Source organism: Tinamus guttatus, unplaced genomic scaffold (genome assembly GCF_059628265.1).
Source record: "Tinamus guttatus ecotype Peru unplaced genomic scaffold, ASM5962826v1 Tinamus_guttatus_pri_ptg000125l, whole genome shotgun sequence".
In the NCBI taxonomy this organism is placed as follows: Eukaryota; Metazoa; Chordata; class Aves; order Tinamiformes; family Tinamidae; genus Tinamus; species Tinamus guttatus.
Window position 1 is genome coordinate 5,834,291 of NW_028288659.1, and position 20,251 is coordinate 5,854,541.

Genomic DNA, 20,251 nt, shown 5'->3' on the forward strand with positions numbered 1-20,251 from the left:
AAGCCAAAGCGCCTGTCCGGCGCCAGTTACACACCTGCACTTTACCACTGCTGTTCCTACCAAAGTGAGGCAAACCCAGCCCTGTCCTGGTAAATCCCAGTGATCTTCTTGGCACACAACCTTTTAGGATCTTTATGACCTTTTATGACTATTATCCACTTCCAGTGTTGGACATACCCAAATTATAGCACTGAGCGTTTTTGCTCATCGTTTTCACAGCACAAGGCTCCTAGGCCTCCTTAGAAACACTAAGCTTACCCTCTATTCTCTGTGCTACCTTGTTAGCTTTTAGTTAAGTCTGATCTGAAAATAAAAACACTCCAAGGAATGACAACTTAATTAAAATTCTCACATGTATTATGTCAGTTACAGTTATGCAATGGCCAAGTATTAGTAAATTCATAGCTAATATTAAATTAAAACTCTGGAAAAAAAAAAGTGACAAACAGCTCCATGGCACGTACCATTCTTACCATGGGGATAATGCTTACCCTTTGTCCCAAGGGACAGTGGAAACAGGTATAAATATAGAAAATGTCTCAAAACTGCAAATCTAAGCCTATGTTAATGCTCTAAACTGTCACTGACTTTCACTAAAATTATTCAGATCCAAACATAAGTAATGATTTAGGACATCAATTTATAACTTAATGCTGGTGACCCTGTACCAGTCAGGCTGGCTTGCTTTCTGTACACAAAGCAAACTACACAGTGGCAATATTTTATCACTGGTTTTACAAGAGCGTATCGTTTGTAAATATATTTTTTAAAGATATACATACACAATTCCCCAAATTCAGTCATGGCTAAGTATTTCTCACCTAGCTTTCAATAATTTTAAACAAAATAAATACCAAGCCTTTTCTGTTTGGATGTCTTGCTTTGTTTTTCCAGCCTGAATGAGTCTACAAGTATTTTCTTAGTTATACAAGGCCAATGTTTCACTTTGCAAACATTGAAGATGAAGGAACACTTGAAGCTTCAGCACCAGAAGGAAAACAAGGAAGAGTGAAGAGGGTAGCTCCATTCGGAAGCACAAACCTATAACAATTACTGTTCCAGTTTGTTAGAAGTTGCTCAAAAATCCTTTTATTCTAAGTAGTCCTATTGTTATTGTCAACCAAAGTGATTCTTACGTGGGATCGCACCTTCAACACCCCAGATTTGATACAGTCATCCTGAAGAACAGCAACACAAAACAGTTCCCCATAAACACTGGAGAGATCAGAATACATGTAACCTCTTGCAAAATGTCATCTCAGTTCATGCAAACCTTTGCCTTTTTCCTTAGAAAAAGGAGTCTACTATGCTTGGACTTTGTTCCTGTGATTTTTTTGTTGTTGGAGGGTTGACTTCTTGACCGTAAGTTTTGTTTGTTAGGTTGAATGAGGGTGGGGAGAGAGGAGAAGCACCATAATATTTGCTGATTGAACTGCTTGCAATGACGCTGATGACTTCCCCTGTTTCTCTCCAGGCTCCCCTTACTATCCTCATTTTGCAGCTTTTTTCTTTTTTTCCAGAGTGCTGTCAAAAGAGTTGTGAGAGTTCATTCTTTTGAGAGAATAACATTGCTGATTTCCTTTAACTCTTTACTTCCATAGGAAGCAGATACGAGGCAGATTTGCAAGAGAATGCTAAATCAACTATGGAAGTTCTGCACTGTTGCCTGTTTCTGAGAAAGTCGTAGAAGTTCTTCTCTAATTGCTTTTATAAGAGAGGCTGAAGAGTGACCCGGCTGGAGGTCCTCAGTGGAACTGGTGGTGTAGCAAAGGCCCTGGCCCTGAAGGCTGTTGTGTGGAAGCTGAGCAGGGGGTGCCGAAGGCTGCCTGGCTGAAGTCCTCGGCATCTGGAATACTGGTGAGGAGGAATATTCTTGGTGTCCATGCATATGCGTCTGGAAAAAGTAGAAAGCATTATTGTACTCCCAGCAAACAGGATTATCCCAGAAAAGGCAAGAAAGCAAAAGGGCAAAGAACAGAGGGAAAGCAGCATGGAGATGCTTCTATCTGCTGCCACTGTTCCTTCATATGAATGAACGATTCCTCTATGGAGCACAAAACAACAAGCATACGTAAAATTGCTTGGACTGCCTCAAACTCAAGGAATTTTAAAGTTGCTTTGAATGTTCACAGGAAATCTGGCCTTCTCCTACTCTCTGATACTTTTACTGGGAGAAGGTGGGGAGAAAAAACACAGAACTGCAATTACACAAGGGAGCTGGCTTTGCTTTCATTGCTATGCCACAAACTTCATAGAAGTCAGTGGGAAAAACACTATCTTCCCAGGTATCATTTTTCAGAAGAAGCAGCAGGAGAAAATTATTCAAATCAGATAGATTAAATTTCCCATACTCTAGAGATGACTTTTACACATTTGAAAAAAAACTATCCCAATTTGGGGACAAGCTCTATCTAGTAAAAAGGAATTACTTTTACTTTTGCTCAGCCACATATATTCTCTCATGAAACAAGGGAGAATTAAAATAGAAGCCTGAAATTATGGGCTTGTACATATAGAGAAAAAACATGTACACTACAACGAAGCACGAAGTTACAGTACACCAAGTGGATGAATTTACAGTACACTAAGTGACTGTATCGACTCCCAGTGTAGACACAAGCCAGAGTATGTTTTGACATCCTAACTTCCAGCTGTGATCCCTAAAGGAGGTGTTTTGTTTTGGCTGGTATCTGTGAAGGCTGAGACACAGCCCAAGGGAAACCCTGGGCACAGATGGGAGCGAAAGCGGCACCGTCCCCTCTCCAAGAGCCTGTGCTCAGGTCACAGGTGTCACCGTTCAGGGAGCACTAACTTCCTCTGCAGATAAGCATTAAGTAGCAGAAAGGAGGGCAACCTGGTGAGAGAAGAAATTAATGCAAGGTCAGCTATGAGAAGCCTACCAGAGAAGGGGGAAGGGGAATGCAGGTATTAACAGAGGAGAGTCTGGGGAAAATGGGGGGACCTGCTGTGACTGTAGCAAGCGAGAAACAAAAAGGCAGGAGAATACGCTGCTTTAGGTCTCACAATATGAATGAGAAAACACCTGAGCCATCTGGTTCACAGCTGAACTAGTAACGCCCTCTGACTCTCCTGCACAGCTCACGTGCAGCACAGATCACTTGCACGTTTAACGTGAGGGGAGAGATAAGAGGAAAAGAAGCTTTAATAGAAGAATGGTGGGTAAAGAAGGGTTTCCACGTTACATCTGCTCTTACTTCTTACAAAAGGCAGATGATTTTAATATTAGCAAGGAATGAATAGTTCTCTTGACTGTTCCAAATTATTGCACTGAAACCTGAAACTACTTTTCATGTGCAGTCTTGAGTTAGCAAACCTGGCAAGTACTCTGTGGGTTTAGAGAGAAGAGATGATATAAAAAAATTAAAAACAGTAATTCCTTGACACATGAGCCTTAAAGGCAAATTAAATTGTGCTCAGGTTACTTTCACATTAAAACAACTATTTGATTCAGCTCCTATCTCCTACAGCACTGAGTTAGTACCATAAGAATGGTTTCCTAGGGGAAGTTAGAACATCTGCCAACAACAGTAGCTACTTTTTAACATTAAGGATACCGAAACTTTCTTAAATAGCTCATAAAAATAACAGTACATATGTTTGTAATCTAATGCTTAACATCAGAATTAAACAAGTTCGAGGACTTTCAAAAACACAGATCAGTTTAGAAAGCTTATCTGTCCAGCATTATAATAGCAAAACAGCCCATCAGTAAAAAGGATGGAAAATTTTCTGCTTTCTCTTTTTTGCATTTCTTTTTAAAAAAGAAATATATATTTATACATAAGATGTATATTTACATATATAACAGTATATACGATTTTATGTACTTAAATTATATTTTATATACATTTATATACATATATTTTTATATTATATATGAGCTAATTGACAAAAATATCTATACTGAATCTTCTTCCAGTTAGAATCCTCCCTTCCTCATAATAAATTCTATTTTGGCAGTAAGTAAAAATAATACTTTGGGTTTTTTTAGCATTGTTTCTTAAGGAAATAAGATTTATAAGATCATGGGGTCTATTTGTTCATCTCCACTTAGTTGTTGAATTTTCTGGCCAGTTTCAAGTGAAAATGATGTAGGGAGTGATATCAAAAACTGCTCTTCAGTATATATTGGTGCATGTGTATACATATACATATATGTACATATATAGTACATACACTATTTATATATGTATATGTATACACATACACTATTTATATATGTAGAAATAGAAAAAAAACATTTATATATAAACATACACATGTATTATAAGTTTCATAAAAAAACAGGCAGCCGATTAGATATAGTGAGGAAAGGCATGTTAGGATGTGCCCAGCTGTGCCTGACAGAGCCCAGAGCCAGTCAATATCTATTTCACATGCACCAGTAATGGGAACACAGTGACAAGTGGCAGTAGTTTGAGACGGTTTGGGGTAGAGGGAGGGAGGGAATTCATTGGAATAAAAATAAAGGAGAAGGGAATGGGTGACTTGGAGGAACATGGGAAAGCTGGAGAAGACTTGAGCACTGCAGTGGAGAGATACAGGGTTTGTGGATGGATAGAAGGGGCTGCCAGGTGGTGGTGGGAAGGCAGAGATATGCAGGGCAGTACACAAAGCTGTAAGACTAAAATCAACTCTTCGTTAGTTCTGCTGCTCAGCGACCCCTTGCTCAGTGTCTTCTGCCAGGTGAGGAAATGCTGCGACTTGCCCTGGTTGCTCAGGCCCTCTAGACAGAGAAATTCGGTGAGCTGATGGTAACTGCATGCTGACTTTGGGTCAGGAAGCACAGGCAAGAGATCAAATGCCAGTGGAAAATCAGAGGGTGCCACTACAGGACCTACAGGTGAGACTACTTAGAGGAGAAAGGCCACTGCTGGAACGCAAATGCAGATCCGATTTGGGTTTAGGGGTGACCAGGGCACTCCAGCTCAGCTCTTCCTAGCTGCAAGAGGTTAATTTTAGAAACTTGCACCAAATGAGGGAAACAATACAGGAATATTGCTGACAGAAGATCAGCTGAATACAGCACCATAAGGAGCTTAACTTTCATACCTCCATAAGGAGGAAGGAGAAGTTTAGAGCTCTGCCATAGTGAAGGAAACCAAACTCTGAGAGTACTTTAGTTTATTATAGGAAACAAGGCTAGGACTCGTCTAACAATGTTTTTTGTTTACCTATTATCCTTTGCAAGGAATTAGGAAATTATTATTATTATTAAAGGAAATTATCCTTTGCAAGAAAGAAGGAAATTCTTATGGGAAAAGCAACGTATAGGCACTAGGTAAGACCTGTTACAACTAACAGACACTATACTCCATATAGTTTTAATCTTATTATAATCTCCATTTTTCAACTGAAAAAAAATCAAAACGCAGTAACATATCAACTGCAGCAACCAAAAAGTTCTGTCAAAGCCAAAATGTTTAAAATCCCATTAGTTAAAAGAAAGCAAACCCAGAGTGAAGTGACAAGTGCCCATATGAAATGGCAGCCAAAGCTGTGAAGTTGTACGGGTAACTGTTGTCAAAACGAGTGCTTGCATATTGTGTCTCAGCTCACGGGGCCCTTTTTCTGACTGAGTTTTCAGTAATACATTAACATTAGAGGTAATAAATCTTAACAATGTAAAGATTCAACATGCACCTGGGGAGCTCTGCGGGAGAGGCTCACAGACCTATGAAAGCAGAGCCACTTTTGGGAATGGAAGACAAATGATGAGGGCTGCCAAGGAACAGAACCTAGAAATGCCCCTGAAGATCGACCAGGAGAGACACTAAGATCCCTCCTGTGAATGCTCTTCTACATCTAAATTAAAATTGCAATGCTCATGCACTCAGATAGTACAGCTGTTAGCACAAATAGTGAGTTCAGTTAGGCAAAACCATCTTTTGGCTTTGACAGTTAATACTTTTGAACAGAATTAGTAAGTTTATCCTCTACTGCATCCAGTTCTCAAACACTGCACCCTGCTCCTCTCCAGGTCAGTTGGAGTTGCAGAAGCTCAGGTCCAAGAAAAACTAAAGATGAGGCCCATTTTTCTTCTGTAGAGCCCTTAGAATCGTGCAATACTGAAAATAAATGCTAAGATAGTGCCCTTGTCACAGGAACACACACTGCTGTAAATACACAGAAGCAGCAGACCTTTTTCCTTCCTTAACAAAGCAAGCAGAAAATGGTAACTTTAGGAAGGGCCTAAAAAAGAAAGAGCATAGAGGTGTCACCCTCAAGACTACTTCAAGATGCTTCCAGATGCAAGTACATCAGACAGTGACCAGCTGCAGACACCCTATCTTTCCTGGAAAGGCCATACACTCTTTCCAAGCCTGGCTCCATCAGAAGTGTCTATCTCCAGAGGCAGCATTGCCAAGAATGTGAAAACAGGAGGGCTGCCTAGGCAACACCGTAAACTAATATGTATTGATCTACCACATCCTGCTGACTGAAGCTAGGAAAGTAACTCATTAGAATCACCTCTGCTGCTATGTAGAAGTATGCACCTTACTCTATGATTGTTGTTATGCACTGATATGGAAGAAAAAAGAACTATACCAAGCCAAAACGGGAAGGTAGTCAGGGATGATTTAATTCAGTTTTTGTCTACCTATAATGGTATCAAAGAGGAAAATGGAAAACAGTCTCCACCTCTGCTGGAGTTCAAAAGCAGAACATGGGGAACTGCAATTAATGAGTGAAGGCCTCAACGGATTGAAAAAAAAAAGCTTAGGGTAGAGCAACAGAAAGCAGTTAGAAAGAAGCAGAGGCGAAAGAGCAGCAAAAGCAAGAGGCAAAAGTTAGAAGAGCTAACGAAGGTTCGAAGAGCAAAGCAAAGAATGTCAGAGAAGCAACTGAAAGTATTCCAAGGGAAAAAAAGTTCCAAACAGTAATGCAAGAAAAAAAAAATACCCGAGCATATCACTACTTCGGAAACTATGCAAATGTGTAACACAGTACTCACTGCATCTCGCCTAGCACACTCCTCCTCTCCACGGCACTGGGGCCACCCTGGCCCCCCCGGCTGGCCATGCCCTGCTCTGCCTGAGGGGATCTCCACTTGTTGAGCTCCGATCCTGCTAGCAATTCCCACCTGAGTGAGGTGCTGTATCTGAGAACCTTAAAAGCAAATATTGGGTTTTTTTTTTCATCTTTATACACAGTTAGGTTTGTAGGGCAGACAAATGACAATATAAAACGTTGTTGGAAGCAGAAGACAAGAAGAAAGTGGAGCTCTGTTTCTGTGTAAATTATATATAAAAATAAAGAAAATCAGCAGAAAGAAGGCTACCAGTGCAGAATAAAGAGAAAAGTTACGTGCATTTTGGGCAGTCCATTTGAGTGTGATGCTTTTCATTGCCACTGCACTGAAGCAAGAGGTTGAGATACTTGTACCTCAGACATGGACTGCACTCTGCTCCACAAGCATGTCAGCTCTTTCCACAGGAGTGTTTATTGAAAGCCCTGGCAATGCTTTCATGTAAACCACTTAGCAGCAAAGAGAAGACATTTGCTACGGTGGCACACCTTATTTGCATCACACTGGCAAGACCCTAACTCTCTAGACTGCTTTCTAGTCCAGCCCTCAGAAGAATAAAACACATGAGTATGTAAGAGCACAGTTCTTTCAGCTTTGCTTTATGGTTAAACATTAAATGATGCTGCCACTAAGAGAAGGTCAGAACACACTGTATCTCCTTCATTAATTCAGCCTGAAAGCTAATCTCCTCCTTTTCCCTCCCTTTGCCTTTCCTCCCCATTGCTTTCAAACACATGCAAGAACAGCCACCATCATTAACTGCAGGAGATATGTAGCAACACGTCAGCTTTCCTTTTCACTCCCAAATTCTTTCCCACAGGGATACAAATTTATAAGCACATCAGAAACAAAACATTTAATAAACTCACAGATACATAACAGAAAAATGTATGTGTGTGCACACTCACAAAAAGGGAGGAAAAGACAAAATCAGCAGTGTGATTCAGTGTGATTTAGTTGATGTCAGTTCATTTTTATGTATTCCACTCTAAAAAAACCCCACAACTGATATTTCACAAATTTGATATCTGCACTTACTTATGCAGGAAAATGGCAGAAAATAATCTTAATTCACCCCACATTTAAAAGCAGAAGATACACAAACATATATAAAATAATGTGAATCAGAGGATAAAATATTCAGCGTTAAATAATAACAGTTACCACATCCTTGTCTTTCTCATTCACTTCACAATTATAGTGAGAGGTGAGCAACCATCAAAATTAGGACTATGGCTAAAGTGTCTGATCACATTTTCAGTTCTTTTCAACTCTCTTGGAATAACATATTTCTCTCAGAGAAACTGTGGCATTTAGATAACAGAACCTTTCATTCCTATAAATCACTGTTTGCTGCTTAATGGCCACGTGATGCTGGAATCTTATTCATTACAATTTCCACAGCAATCACCAGGGCTCGTAAATCCAAATCTGGAAAGAAGATTTCTTAGGGGATAGCAGCAATAGATGGAATCTTCAGACACTATATTTTTCATTGCCTTTCCTAGAAATGAGGGCATAAAGGCAGGACGTTTTAGTGAGTATACAGAGAAGTACAAAAAAAAGTTTCTTTGGCAGGCTGATTTGGAATGCATCAATTAGCTCATTTAGAATAAAACAAAGACTTGCAATGGAAAGTCACTGTGTACTATAAAACAATTTAGTTATTTTCTATTCACACAGGATTTTTTTTTTATCCCTACACTGTGGGATAACCAAGGCTTGCAAAACCCTAACAAAAACTGGCAAAGCACTGCCTTTTTCCATGAGGTCGAATGTACATAAAAGCCAGCCCGAGCCAAGGCCTAGCTTTGGCCTCACTATCACTTCATGATCACTTTTTTTTGGCAGTTGAAGACAAGGGTCACATTTCAAGTGTTGTAGCTGAAGAACCATGTGTCAGAGGCACCCTCAGTTTAAGAGTAGCCCTGGAAAAGGCCTGCTTATTTCAGAGCTTGTTCAGTTTGTGTGAAACGTACCTGCAGTGCTTCCGACTGGCCGTGGTCGTGCCACCGAGGGCGCTTCTTCCGCGTACATCCCTCTGGAGGGATACTGAGCCTCGGGCGCTTGCTGCTCCGCGTGCATTAACTCTGCAGGCGGAAGAAAACCTGGCCCAAAGTTCTGTCTGTAGAAAAGGAAGAACTCGAGATTACAGTAAGTGAATGGCCCAATTAAAACATATATAAATATCTTACATACTCATTTATATATATATATATATGCATACCTCATACCTCAACTCTTTATGATCCCTCTGATGCACGTTTTAACCGCAAATGCTACAAAATGTTCCCATCCAAGGAACACATTCCTCCTTTATAACATGCACAGGAATAGAAGTTAGCAATTCTAAAAAAAAATTTATAGAGGTGTTTTTCACATGTTGCAGTTTCTTCAATGCAGAGAATGAAAACCCACAGATACTGTTTTCACATGCTGGAAACAGTGTCTCCTAGCTTTGGTCTCACTCACACAGAACAAACAACTTCACAGATGTTTCTCAGAATCAATTACTATTTCATCAAGTGTTCTGTGCATTTTTCTGAATATTTTCAAAATCCTGTTCTTCAAGAGGTATCAAACTACACAAAACAGCATCAAGCAAAAGTGATGGAAGATGTTGTGTATAATAAAATTAATGTTTCCTATTTCTGGCTCGCACTGGTAGTCTCTGCAACACAGGAATAATCACTACCGTTATATATTTACTGAGAAGAGTTAAATACAGCAGCTGTCATAAATTTATCTTCATTAATTGTGCCAAGGTAACACAACTTATTGAAGTCATCCTAGGATTCTTTCATAGGAACAGAGAAGAAGGAAGAAATGTTGCTTTTGCTACACTTCCTATTAATATACATAAACCCCGACACGGAGAGATCATATTTAAGAGAATGATGGCACCTGAGCTTTCATGACTTATTTTTTTCTAAGCTTCTCTGCCAATAAACTTTGGATGTCTAGGATATAAGACAAGTATTTCTTAGACTCCATGTATGATTAAAGAATTAAAGAAAAGAGACAGGCTTCTTGAGAGGCATTCACAGCAAAGGATTTAATGCAGCGAACCTTGTTCTGAAAGAACCTGTATCTCACAAGTGATTATAAGGGAATCAAGAGAGGCAAACCTCTTACCTAAAGCACATGAAGTCACACAGTGAGGACTGAGGCCTAGTTTTATACACCTCTATGGCACCTAAGCAGTTCTAGGACACAGACTGAAACTTATGCCACCCTTTAACACCGAAGTTTTCACACTGCATGTGATTACATCCAGCACAACCTACTCATGATCTGGGCTTATCTGGCAAACTAGCATCCTGTGTATGAAGAGATAGCCAAGAAAGTTGATCAAAAGCATAGATCTGAGTAAAGCCAAAACAAGTAATTGCAAAATAAAGTAATAACTCTTTGGCATAAAATGCTACATGCAAGAGGCGTAAGGGGTTCAGCCTGTAACAATCCCACTGTTGAATTGTCAGAATTCCCCTATCTCTTTGCATACATTCCCAACTTTCCACTCAGCAGCTCCAGAGGAAACAACTTTCTGACCAGATTTATGGGCTAGTTAAAAGAAATGTCAGAAAGGGCAGGTAATGTTTAACAATGCCTTTTGTTATTTTAATCACTGTAACTAGAAGAAGAAAGATGTGATCACCCAGCATTTTATGCCTACAGCACAGAGCTGGAACCTTACAATTGATAAGATATTGTGATTTTTGCTGTTGCTTTTAAAGCAAATATCTTAACATTATTGCGGAACGAATTATTTTTATGCCATTTTTTTTCCGAGTGGAGGAGAGGTCTATACTTTATTGCTGATGTGTTTGCAGTTGAAAGGAGAAGTTTAATAACCAACGTCCTCTCTGTGGAACGTTCTTTATAATGGATTCTGCTACTCTTCAAAGTTCAGAGATCAACAAAAGAGGATGGAAACTGGATACATTTCAGAACCTATATTAGGAAGCAGCACTTGAAAGCTGTCTATTGCCAGACTGAAACCCAGCCTTCAGTTTATCTTCTCAGGCTCAAAAAAAAAAAAAAGAAACCCAAACCCAAACCAAAACAAACACACAAAAAACCCAAACAAACAAACCCCCACAAAAAAACAAAACACCCAAATGGTTTCACCTCCAGGGACTGCCCCAGAAATAAATTTTGGAGCATTTGGCCACCATGGCTTAAATGCTTGGTATCTCTGTTGCACTATGCAATATTCATTCTCAGGTAAAAGCTCCTTTTTGTGCCTTTATATTTGCACAGCTGTTATGTGACCTCACTTTTTAATGTTTACGTCTTTATTTTTTACCCAGGTTTGTTCCTGCCCATTACAGATGCTGGCTGCATTTGTACACAGCAGGGAACAGCCTGGTTACCTAATGATTACTCCATGCATTGGGGTATTCTAGTGAAGCAAATGAACTATGACATTGACACATGCTACCTAATCACACTGACCTCAGGTTATTTTCCTTTCTCCAGTTTGTGCACTATTTCTATCATTTGTTCTATTACTATATTCTGAATTTGAGCATAACCAGGCAGCTCTTGGCTGCTTTTCTGTCAACCATGCTTCAGGAAACCCTCTATTTTAACGAAAATTTTAAGGAATTCTTCCTTACAAGGTCCACGCCCTTGCAGACTGCTAACTTAATCTGCTGGCGCTGTTAGAAGCAAGTGTTTGAACATTTAATAACAGCACCATCAATCCATAGCTTACAGAAACCCAAAATGCCTACACTGAGGGTTGATGAGCTTTTGAAAAAAGCAGATGTTGCAAAGACCACATCTCGCTTAGGTGTTTTAACAGAGGTTACAGCACTTTTATAACTAGTTTATCAGATTTTCCCTCAATCTGCAACAGGCCAGGAGAGAAAAGACCCCCAATAGCTATCCAAGTGCTAGTATATTTCATTATGCACTGTACACAAAATTCTGGCAGCCTCAAAGCTCATAATCCACGGGGTATCTAATTTACAAGAACATAAACCCATGACAAAGATGACTGCACATCATGCTCTGCATCATTTCACATGCTGCTCCATTCACACTGGAACTGCTCATTTCAGCCAAGACTTAAGTGAGCAAATGTGTTTATAGACTATAGACTGTTCTCTCTTTTGCTAGCTGATACTTTGAAAAGAGGGTTGCAGAACAATGGACAAAGGACAATTTTCCTTATCCATTTTGTAGCTAGAGAACTACCAGGTTTCCAAGGCAGTGAGAATATTAGACGAAATCTGAGGAATAACATGGGTACCAGCGGGCTTCCCCCTCAGGTGGTGTGCTTAAAAAAGGTAATAGATGGGTGGTTTCAGGACACCTTTTTACTACCTCAGCTAAAGCAGTTTGGTGTGTGTGAGCGAGACAAGCATGACCCAAGTGGGTATGGTGACTGCAGAGGAGCTGATGTCATGTACACACAGATACCAAGCAAGGAATAAACCATCTCTTGGCAATTGTCTCTTTACATAATTCTCCCTCGGTGAGGCCAGAGGAAGATGCAGAGGTTGTTCCCCACTGACTTTACAGCAGTGGATCTGAAAAGCAGGTTTACTCTCTGAGGGTCAGGATGCTCTGCAATTTATTTTAGCCTGCTTGGCAAAAAATGAAACGAGCTGGTAGCCATTTGCAAGCTTTTGCAAGTGAGTGTAGTACTGAGGCTACAGACACAAGGTGAAAGTAAGAGCACTGGGCGAAGTGCACACATCTGAGTCACTGTTTCAGGTTGCAAGTCAATGGTTTCCTCAGTGTTTGGAAGACTAGCTCTGCAGCCAAGAAGCTAGAAACACATTTCTCTTAAAGGGAGGCTTAGATTCCACACAGTCTCACAGTATATCATTCATGCTCTATAAATTACACAGGCTGGATCTGGACTCTATACAGTTCTTTGCATAATAACATACCAAAGTCAGTGAGAACTCTGGAGAAAATACAAAGAAAATAATAAATGATAATTCCATCAGCAAAAAACTACCTTGGTAGGAGGCCTGGTGCTGTTGGCGGAGTCATTCCAAATTCCACATACCTCTGTTGAAAGAATGAAATGAATTAAAATCCATACACCGGGAAGTTCGGGGTCAGCCCTTGCAGTGATGAACAGCAGGGATCAGTAGGCCTGTACGTGCAGCTGGTTTGCAACTTTGTGGCTTAGTTCTACAAACGGAGTTGCACAAAGCGGTGCAGGAAGCATCACTACACGGACCCTTCTGTGCAACGACGTTTGTAAAACTAAGCTATAAAGTTAAAAGCGAAGCAGTCTCCTTTGTCTGATCATTGTCTTTATGTAACTTAGAAACCTTTTCAAAACATTCATGCTTGCTTGAGGATGAAGGGCTCCCTCAATGTATATTTAGCTTAAAATTTTCAGGGAACCAAATTTTTCCTTTCTCTTACATGCTGCAAGCTCATCAACTTCTGCTGAACTGCTGTGGAAGCCAAGGTGACCTGACTATCCATATGTCTCAGTGCTCCATAAAATACAAAGAACATAAACAGAAATACTGCTCCCCTACGAAATACATACAGTATCTATTTCAAAATAAGTAATTAACTGGCATATATATTAAAAGAAAATAAATTTGTCTCTTAGACATGGCAAGATTGTTCTCTGAAGAATCACAGCTGAGAAGATCAGAAGAGTTATCATAAAGGAGGAGAAGGCCAGGGAAGGAAAAAGGGAAAAGGAATTCAAGTGACTAAAAAAGTGAGTTCACTATTTTGTGATAGATCATTTGTGAACTCCCCTGGTTCTGGAATTTTCTCAGGGCTTGTGATAACTCCAGATAGAAAAGGTACAACAACAGTGACTGTAGCTCAACTGGTGCTAACTTCCTGCCCAGAAAAGCCTTTCAAAATGCATCACTCACATTAAATGGGTTGTTTACTGCCTGAGCGGGACCGTTAGTTGATGCCCTCCCTGCTCGAGCGGGAGTGCTGCTTCCCGGCTGTCCTGCAGAGACCCCGGGAGCTGTGACAGCAGTGGAATTGGCTGCTTGGCTACTGGGAGCCACGAGGGCAAACGCGTCATCCAGCAGAGAGTGCATGGTCTGCCGAGCCTCTTCGATGGACGGCTGTGGTGGGATGTACTGGGAGATGGGGTGGGAAGGCAAGGCAGGAAACTTCCCAAGGTCAGCTGAAGAAGACGTCTGAGGTTCAGGAGGCAAGTCTGGATCAGACTGGAAAAACACAAAGAAGGTGAAGAGCAGCCAGATCTAACTAGGCAACCTCCAAGACACAGCAGGCCTTAATTCAGAGTAACATCCTCCTTGCCAAATGAGAATAGGATAAATGGCACAAGCTCCAGCACTGGACAAAACTTATTCCCTCCCCACTCAGCATGCACATACATGACACCAACCATTCCAGTGCTTCCTGCAGGGCCCCCTGCAACACTGCAATACCAGATAAGGCAGCAGAGCCATCAGTGGCTACACAGCTATCACAGGAATCCAGTGTGCATGGATTCATGCTGTGAGCATTTTACTCCACCCAGAAAAGAGCCAATCCGCTCTGTATACATCTCTGAATTCACTACAGACTTTGCAATACCAAGAAATAAACGCAGTCTTTAGTTTCCAACTGACCACCCCAGCAGCAATATTAAGCAATTACTGCTCTCCAGAAAATGATGCAGAGGGAGCTGTTAAGCAGCTAAGTGATCCGCTGCGCAGAACTTGAACTGAGGCGCATCACCTGAAAGGGTCTCACTAAATTGCTCCTAGCAGCGTGACCCGAGGCAAGCACCACAATTACTACCCGGGATCTTACCACACGGGCTTACTGCTCATCAGGAACAGGAAATGAAACCGGCTCTGCAGTAGCAGAGCAATCATCAAAGCTCATTCTTGCCACTGCACGCAGCCTGCAAAACGGCCTGTGGAGATGCACGAGGCTGTGCTTCACGGGGAGCTTCGCACTGCGAGTACTGCCTCTCCACAGACGCCACAGGGGCTGGCCTTGCTGTGTGACAAGTCTTAATTACAGAGCTCCAGATGATAAACCATTCTGCTGCAGCATGACACTAAAATCATCACACTCTTGTGTGGATACAGAGGGGAAGCTACAGAAGTCCACACTATAGACACTTGACTGCATATGTAGCTAATAGGGAAATCCTTAAAATTATTAATCTATTTTTCAAGATGAAAGCTGTACAGGGGGTTCCAATGCTAGCATCAGACATAGCAAAGACTGATGAAAAGTAATTAAAATATGCCCAAATACATACAGTTTACGGCATGGATATCATTGAAAAGAAGTGGTCTCCATTTTTTGTCATATTTAAACAAGAAATAAAACTAATTTTCAAGACACTGGATTAGAATTGTTCCAAGTTATTGCAGTAAAAAGATGTCTGTTACTCTTGCTTTAATAATTAATTCCTACATTTTAACAATGAGAAAATGTTCCATAAAAGGAACTGAGACTTTCATTATGTATGAAAAAAGGTAATATGTTCTGTAACATGAATATATAACATGCAGCAAATTGGACTAAAGTGAAACAAAGTTCATCACAGTGTGGAGCATGCAAAGCACATTTTCATGTGCATAATACAGCAGCGTTAGCAAAAACAAAGTTTAGCTCTTCTTTAAAATGATGGAATTCTTGGCAGATTTTTACTGCTTAATACTAACGGAGTGCCAGGGAAATCCTTGTTTCACTCTGATTTAGTGCTAATTACACGTGACTGAAACCCGCCACAGAGACCACAGTAAGAAGGCCAAGACCTCCCCTTCTTGCAATGGTCATTACAATTACCAGAACACCCCTGCCATTCAGGAGACACACGTACAATGTACGCAGAGTTATTGACTCCTGGAGGCCTTTTGTAGGTGCCGTCACTGTCCGTTGTGATCAGCCTGTCCTTCTCCGCGTCAAGGGGACTGCCGTTCAGCTGGTGCCGTCGGCGCTGCTTGGGGGAACGTTTCGCACGAGAACTTAATGGGAAGAAAGCAGAAAGGAAGAGGAAGGGAAAGACAAACAAGAGACAGGTCATTACATTTCCTTTTTTTTTTTTTTTTTTAATTTTCCTTCTCAGTCTCATGCAATGTTGAACTTCAATGCCCATTCCCTCCGAATCATCTTCTCAGCCCTGTCTTTCTTCCCTTGCTCAGTTTTTCAACCCAGCACCAGTCGCTAAACCCAAATCTTTCTTCTCAATCTTCTCCTCCCTCAGGCCCCAGGCTCCCCAAACAGACCCCCTCCCCATTCACACTCTTTTCAGCGTCTCTTCTCTGCACTCATCTTCCCAGCCACCCATGCTCCTGCCTGTTCTGCTTCTCCCCACCTCCCAGATCCATGCAAAGTCTGATACATTCTAACCAGCAGAAGAAAGGAAGCCACCAGGCTTTGTACTTGGCACCTTCAGCTTAACCTGCCTGGGACAGGTCGGTTGAAGAACATGTGAAGATTCTGAATGTTAAGGGCAAATTAACAAATCATATGTTTTGTAAGTTGATTAAGTATTTCACAATTTTGCTTTTTTTTCCGTTATAAAAGATGTTTCTTTCAGTTTATAGGATTTTTTAGGTTTTTTTTTTAAGTGCTTACAATATATTACCATTTTGATCCCCTACAAAAAACGAAAATAAAGACATAAATAGCAGAGCAAATATAAATTGTTTAAAAAAAATTTCATACATTTGGATTTATTTACTGAGAATTCATCCATGAGAATGTGCTAAGAAATAACCTGAAAACATACTGGTAAATGCAGAAGTAAACCAAAATATTTAGAATAGCCCCAAGCTTTTCACCCAGACAAGTTCAACTAAGGATCAAAATCATTTTAAGCTCTGAAAGTTCAGAGGTACAGACCTGATGCACTTTGGAATTTGACTTTAAAAGAAAATTGTTCTTTCTCATCTTTGAAATCCCTACCTCTTCCTGGGCTCTATGAAGACAGTCGGCACGTTGCCTCCAGGGTCCAAGATCTTGTCAATTTGCATCTGTGCCTTACGATATATTCTGTGCTGTTCTTTGGAGTCAACCACCACCACATCATCCACCACTGGAAACTCATAGTGCCCTTTGCGCTTGGCGCGAAGACGAATCTTATTGCGGTGATGCTCAATCTCAGATTTATGCCTTAGGGCTGTCTGTATCTTAAAAAAGAACGAGGAAAAAAGTGCTTTTTCATTTTTACTTGTATTTAGAACTTCTTGCTGCTGTTCCATAAACCCCTTGTCCTCACCTCACTGCCTGGCCTCACCTCCTAAAAGATTAAAAAAAACAAACAAACAAAAAAAAACTGCAGGATTAAAATAAGCCACATGAAATTTGTAAGCATTTTTAAGGACATTTTTGTCCCTCCTTCCTGCAGTTTTTGCATTATCACCCCAGGTATATGTACTCTTTTACCCAATACAATCACCAGCACAGCAGGTGCAATTAAAGAGAAGTGACAGTCTATTAACAAAAGGCAACAGGAGCACAAAAATGTCCTGCCATTTGCCAGCAGTGACACTGCTCCGAGGAAACAAGACTGACCAACATATGCTGTGCCTATTTTTGCTTGTCAAACAGACACAGGACCAATAGGGCTCATGGGGTGCACCGAGCTCACTGAGCTCAGTACAAACCAGCCTCTTTGCTCAGTGTGAGGGGCTGCCACAAGCTATGCAGAAATGCAACAGCAGCCTTAGAGCCTCGGCGTGAGGTGGACATGCTATGACTCTATGACTTCCTTCAGGATCAGCTTTCATGCCTTCCTCCTGTCCTTTTTCAAATTCCTTGGTGTGTACCATGGCATCTGGGCAAAACTGCCATATCACCATGCTTTTAAGTACTAGCTCAACACTCACTGAAATGATTTTTTAATCACACCACAGGTAACAGATAAAAATGGACACTTTTGGTCCAATGGTCTCACTAAAAATCAAAAAAAGGCATATGTAGGACATAAGCCAGATTTGTTCTTTGCATTTACAGTTAGAATTACATCAGTCTTCTGCCCATATAATTATACTTTTATTTCCTGAATTCTCTTGTCCATGCAGACTGGATATATCCATTTCTCCCTTTTTCTGTGGGGACTGAGATAAATGGTGCCTTGCCACAGTTAAGTTACAGGTTTCAGTAATCTTCCACTTTCACTTATGGGAAAATGCTATCTTCCCTACTACAAAATCAGGACACAGGTTCATGGTATTTCTGGCAGCGGAAGAACTGGTTTTACAGTGCATTAACTTCTCTTCTACTGCCCCTGGGCATATCCACATTCTGCCTAAAATAACCTGAGCTCCTAAGAAAACAGTAAGTTTCTGTATGCTTACTGCCAAATAAGTATATGCATGTGAGAAGTCGGAAGCATTTAATGTGTTGCAAATTCACACTCCAGAGTGCTTTGAGACCCTTTCTTTGTAAAAGCTGTGTCCGGAGCTGCAGGAAAGCCAAGAGAACAGTGTGCAATGAAACGCAGGTGGGCCAGAGAGCCCCAACTCTGCCACATTCATTAGCAGAACTCTCACAAGTCGTGAGGCTAGAAAAAACAGGGCAACAAAAGGTAGCCTGACTACCAGCACTGCTTGCAACAGGTCAGATTATCTCTGGATGGAAAGAGGATCATACCAGTGACTTGTCAAGACTCTACCCCGCAGGGGGTGGTAACGAACTAACATGGAACTCCTCACTACATGAAAGAAACTAGATTTTTACTTGTCTCATGGATGGAAATCTTTATCTGTGCAAATGGCATCTTCCAAGACGAGCTCTTGAAGCACTTTAAAAATACCTCTTTGTTAATTTTGTTGGTTTCTGCTACTCGATCAGAAAGTATGGAGTTCTGCACTGGAGGTGCTGCCATGGGCTGCATAGCAATCAGCTGGATCTTGCTGGGGACCCTTCTGCTGGCATCCGAGGACCGCGACATCCTATCCACGTGTTCGAAGATAGAGGCTGAGGAGTGCTGCTCATTTCCACTGCTGCTCTGAGGAGGGCCTGAGTTATCAGAACAAATACACAGTAAAGTTGTGCTGCTAGGGTTATCTCAGTCAAATGTCAAGCTTTACAGATGCTACGCTAAGAGACTGCCATGTTCTCCATCTGTGTTTAATTTGTCCTCTGGGCCTTCCAGCTGATTCACATTTAATGCATAAGAAGTTTACCCAGTCATTTGCAAATTATAAACATTTTTCCATTACATTTCCAGAAGGTGAACTGCCATTCTTTGTTTCTGTAAATCAAGCTCTTGGCATCTGCAAAGCCCCAAAGTCTCAATCCACTCTAGCCCATAAAAAAGCTGCTCTATCACATACCGCTAATGGTTCTTCTTATCAGTACTTAAGGAGATGTAAAATCCTCAAATGGATTTTCAAAAAAAGCAATAAAAAGATGTCACATTGCAAAACACAATTTTTAAAAGGTAAGGCATAGAAGGAACAATACATTAACTAAACAAAAAATACTTAAAAATACACACACAAAAAAAAACAGTAAGAATTTTATAGCCCTTTTACTGATTTAAACTTTAAAGCCCTGCTTTCTTCTTAGGGACACAATAAATGGTTAACATACTAACATGCAAGCTGCACAAATATTGCCATGTTAAAATCTGCTGAATGGGATGTATGAACCCAGATACAATCAGGAAATGAAGCTATGGAAACCAATACTGGAAAGCTACACAGCCCTGGTTTAGCCAACAAGCATTAATTCCAGCAGGAATGGATTGTTTCCCTCAAAGACTCGAAATCTGTAAAATTATCCTGAGGATTGTGGTTAAGCAAATGTTTAAGGGTCTTCTTTTTCTTGTTTTTTTTTTTTAATTTTTTTATTTCCCTAGGCTGGTATGGAGTTCAACTTCAAGTTCAACTTACTTGACATAATGGTTGCACTTAGTTGTACAGTAAAGAATTGTAAAATTATCATTTGTCTTGTTTTTACAAGTTCTCAAACTACTTTTCACCATGAAATACAAGTAATGAGATGTTTAGATCTGTGACCTTTCCTGTGGAGAAACACAATGGAGAAGAGGGACAGATTTCTGAATCCTTGCATGGGCCGTGATTCTCAGACTCAGGATCAGGAGGAGAAAGAGTGGAAATTATGAGCCTGACCCAACTCTGACAGACAGGAAAGAAAATAGCCATTGCTTGGATCCATTTGCAATGCCTGGTGGTAATGAAGTGTAAGGTTCAGAGAAGTGAATGTTACCTTCTACGGAAGACTGCTGTGTACATTAATTACTCCTTTACA

The 20,251-nt window shown here is 40.7% G+C and overlaps 1 protein-coding gene across 1 annotated transcript in view; it reads right to left on the reverse strand.

The window, feature by feature from the left end:
• Positions 1-335: 335 nt before the first annotated feature.
• The window catches only part of KIAA1549 (KIAA1549 ortholog), a gene marked incomplete at its 5' end in the record, with an annotated part of 74,611 nt that continues 54,695 nt past the window's right edge, over positions 336-20,251 (reverse strand). Inside the window, 8 exons of the mRNA XM_088521683.1 lie at positions 336-1,894; positions 6,977-7,131; positions 9,031-9,176; positions 13,029-13,081; positions 13,921-14,229; positions 15,849-15,993; positions 16,937-17,160; positions 18,789-18,994. Of these exons, the coding sequence (XP_088377809.1) occupies positions 1,640-1,894; positions 6,977-7,131; positions 9,031-9,176; positions 13,029-13,081; positions 13,921-14,229; positions 15,849-15,993; positions 16,937-17,160; positions 18,789-18,994 (1,493 nt within the window). The remainder of the gene's footprint in view (positions 1,895-6,976; positions 7,132-9,030; positions 9,177-13,028; positions 13,082-13,920; positions 14,230-15,848; positions 15,994-16,936; positions 17,161-18,788; positions 18,995-20,251) is intronic.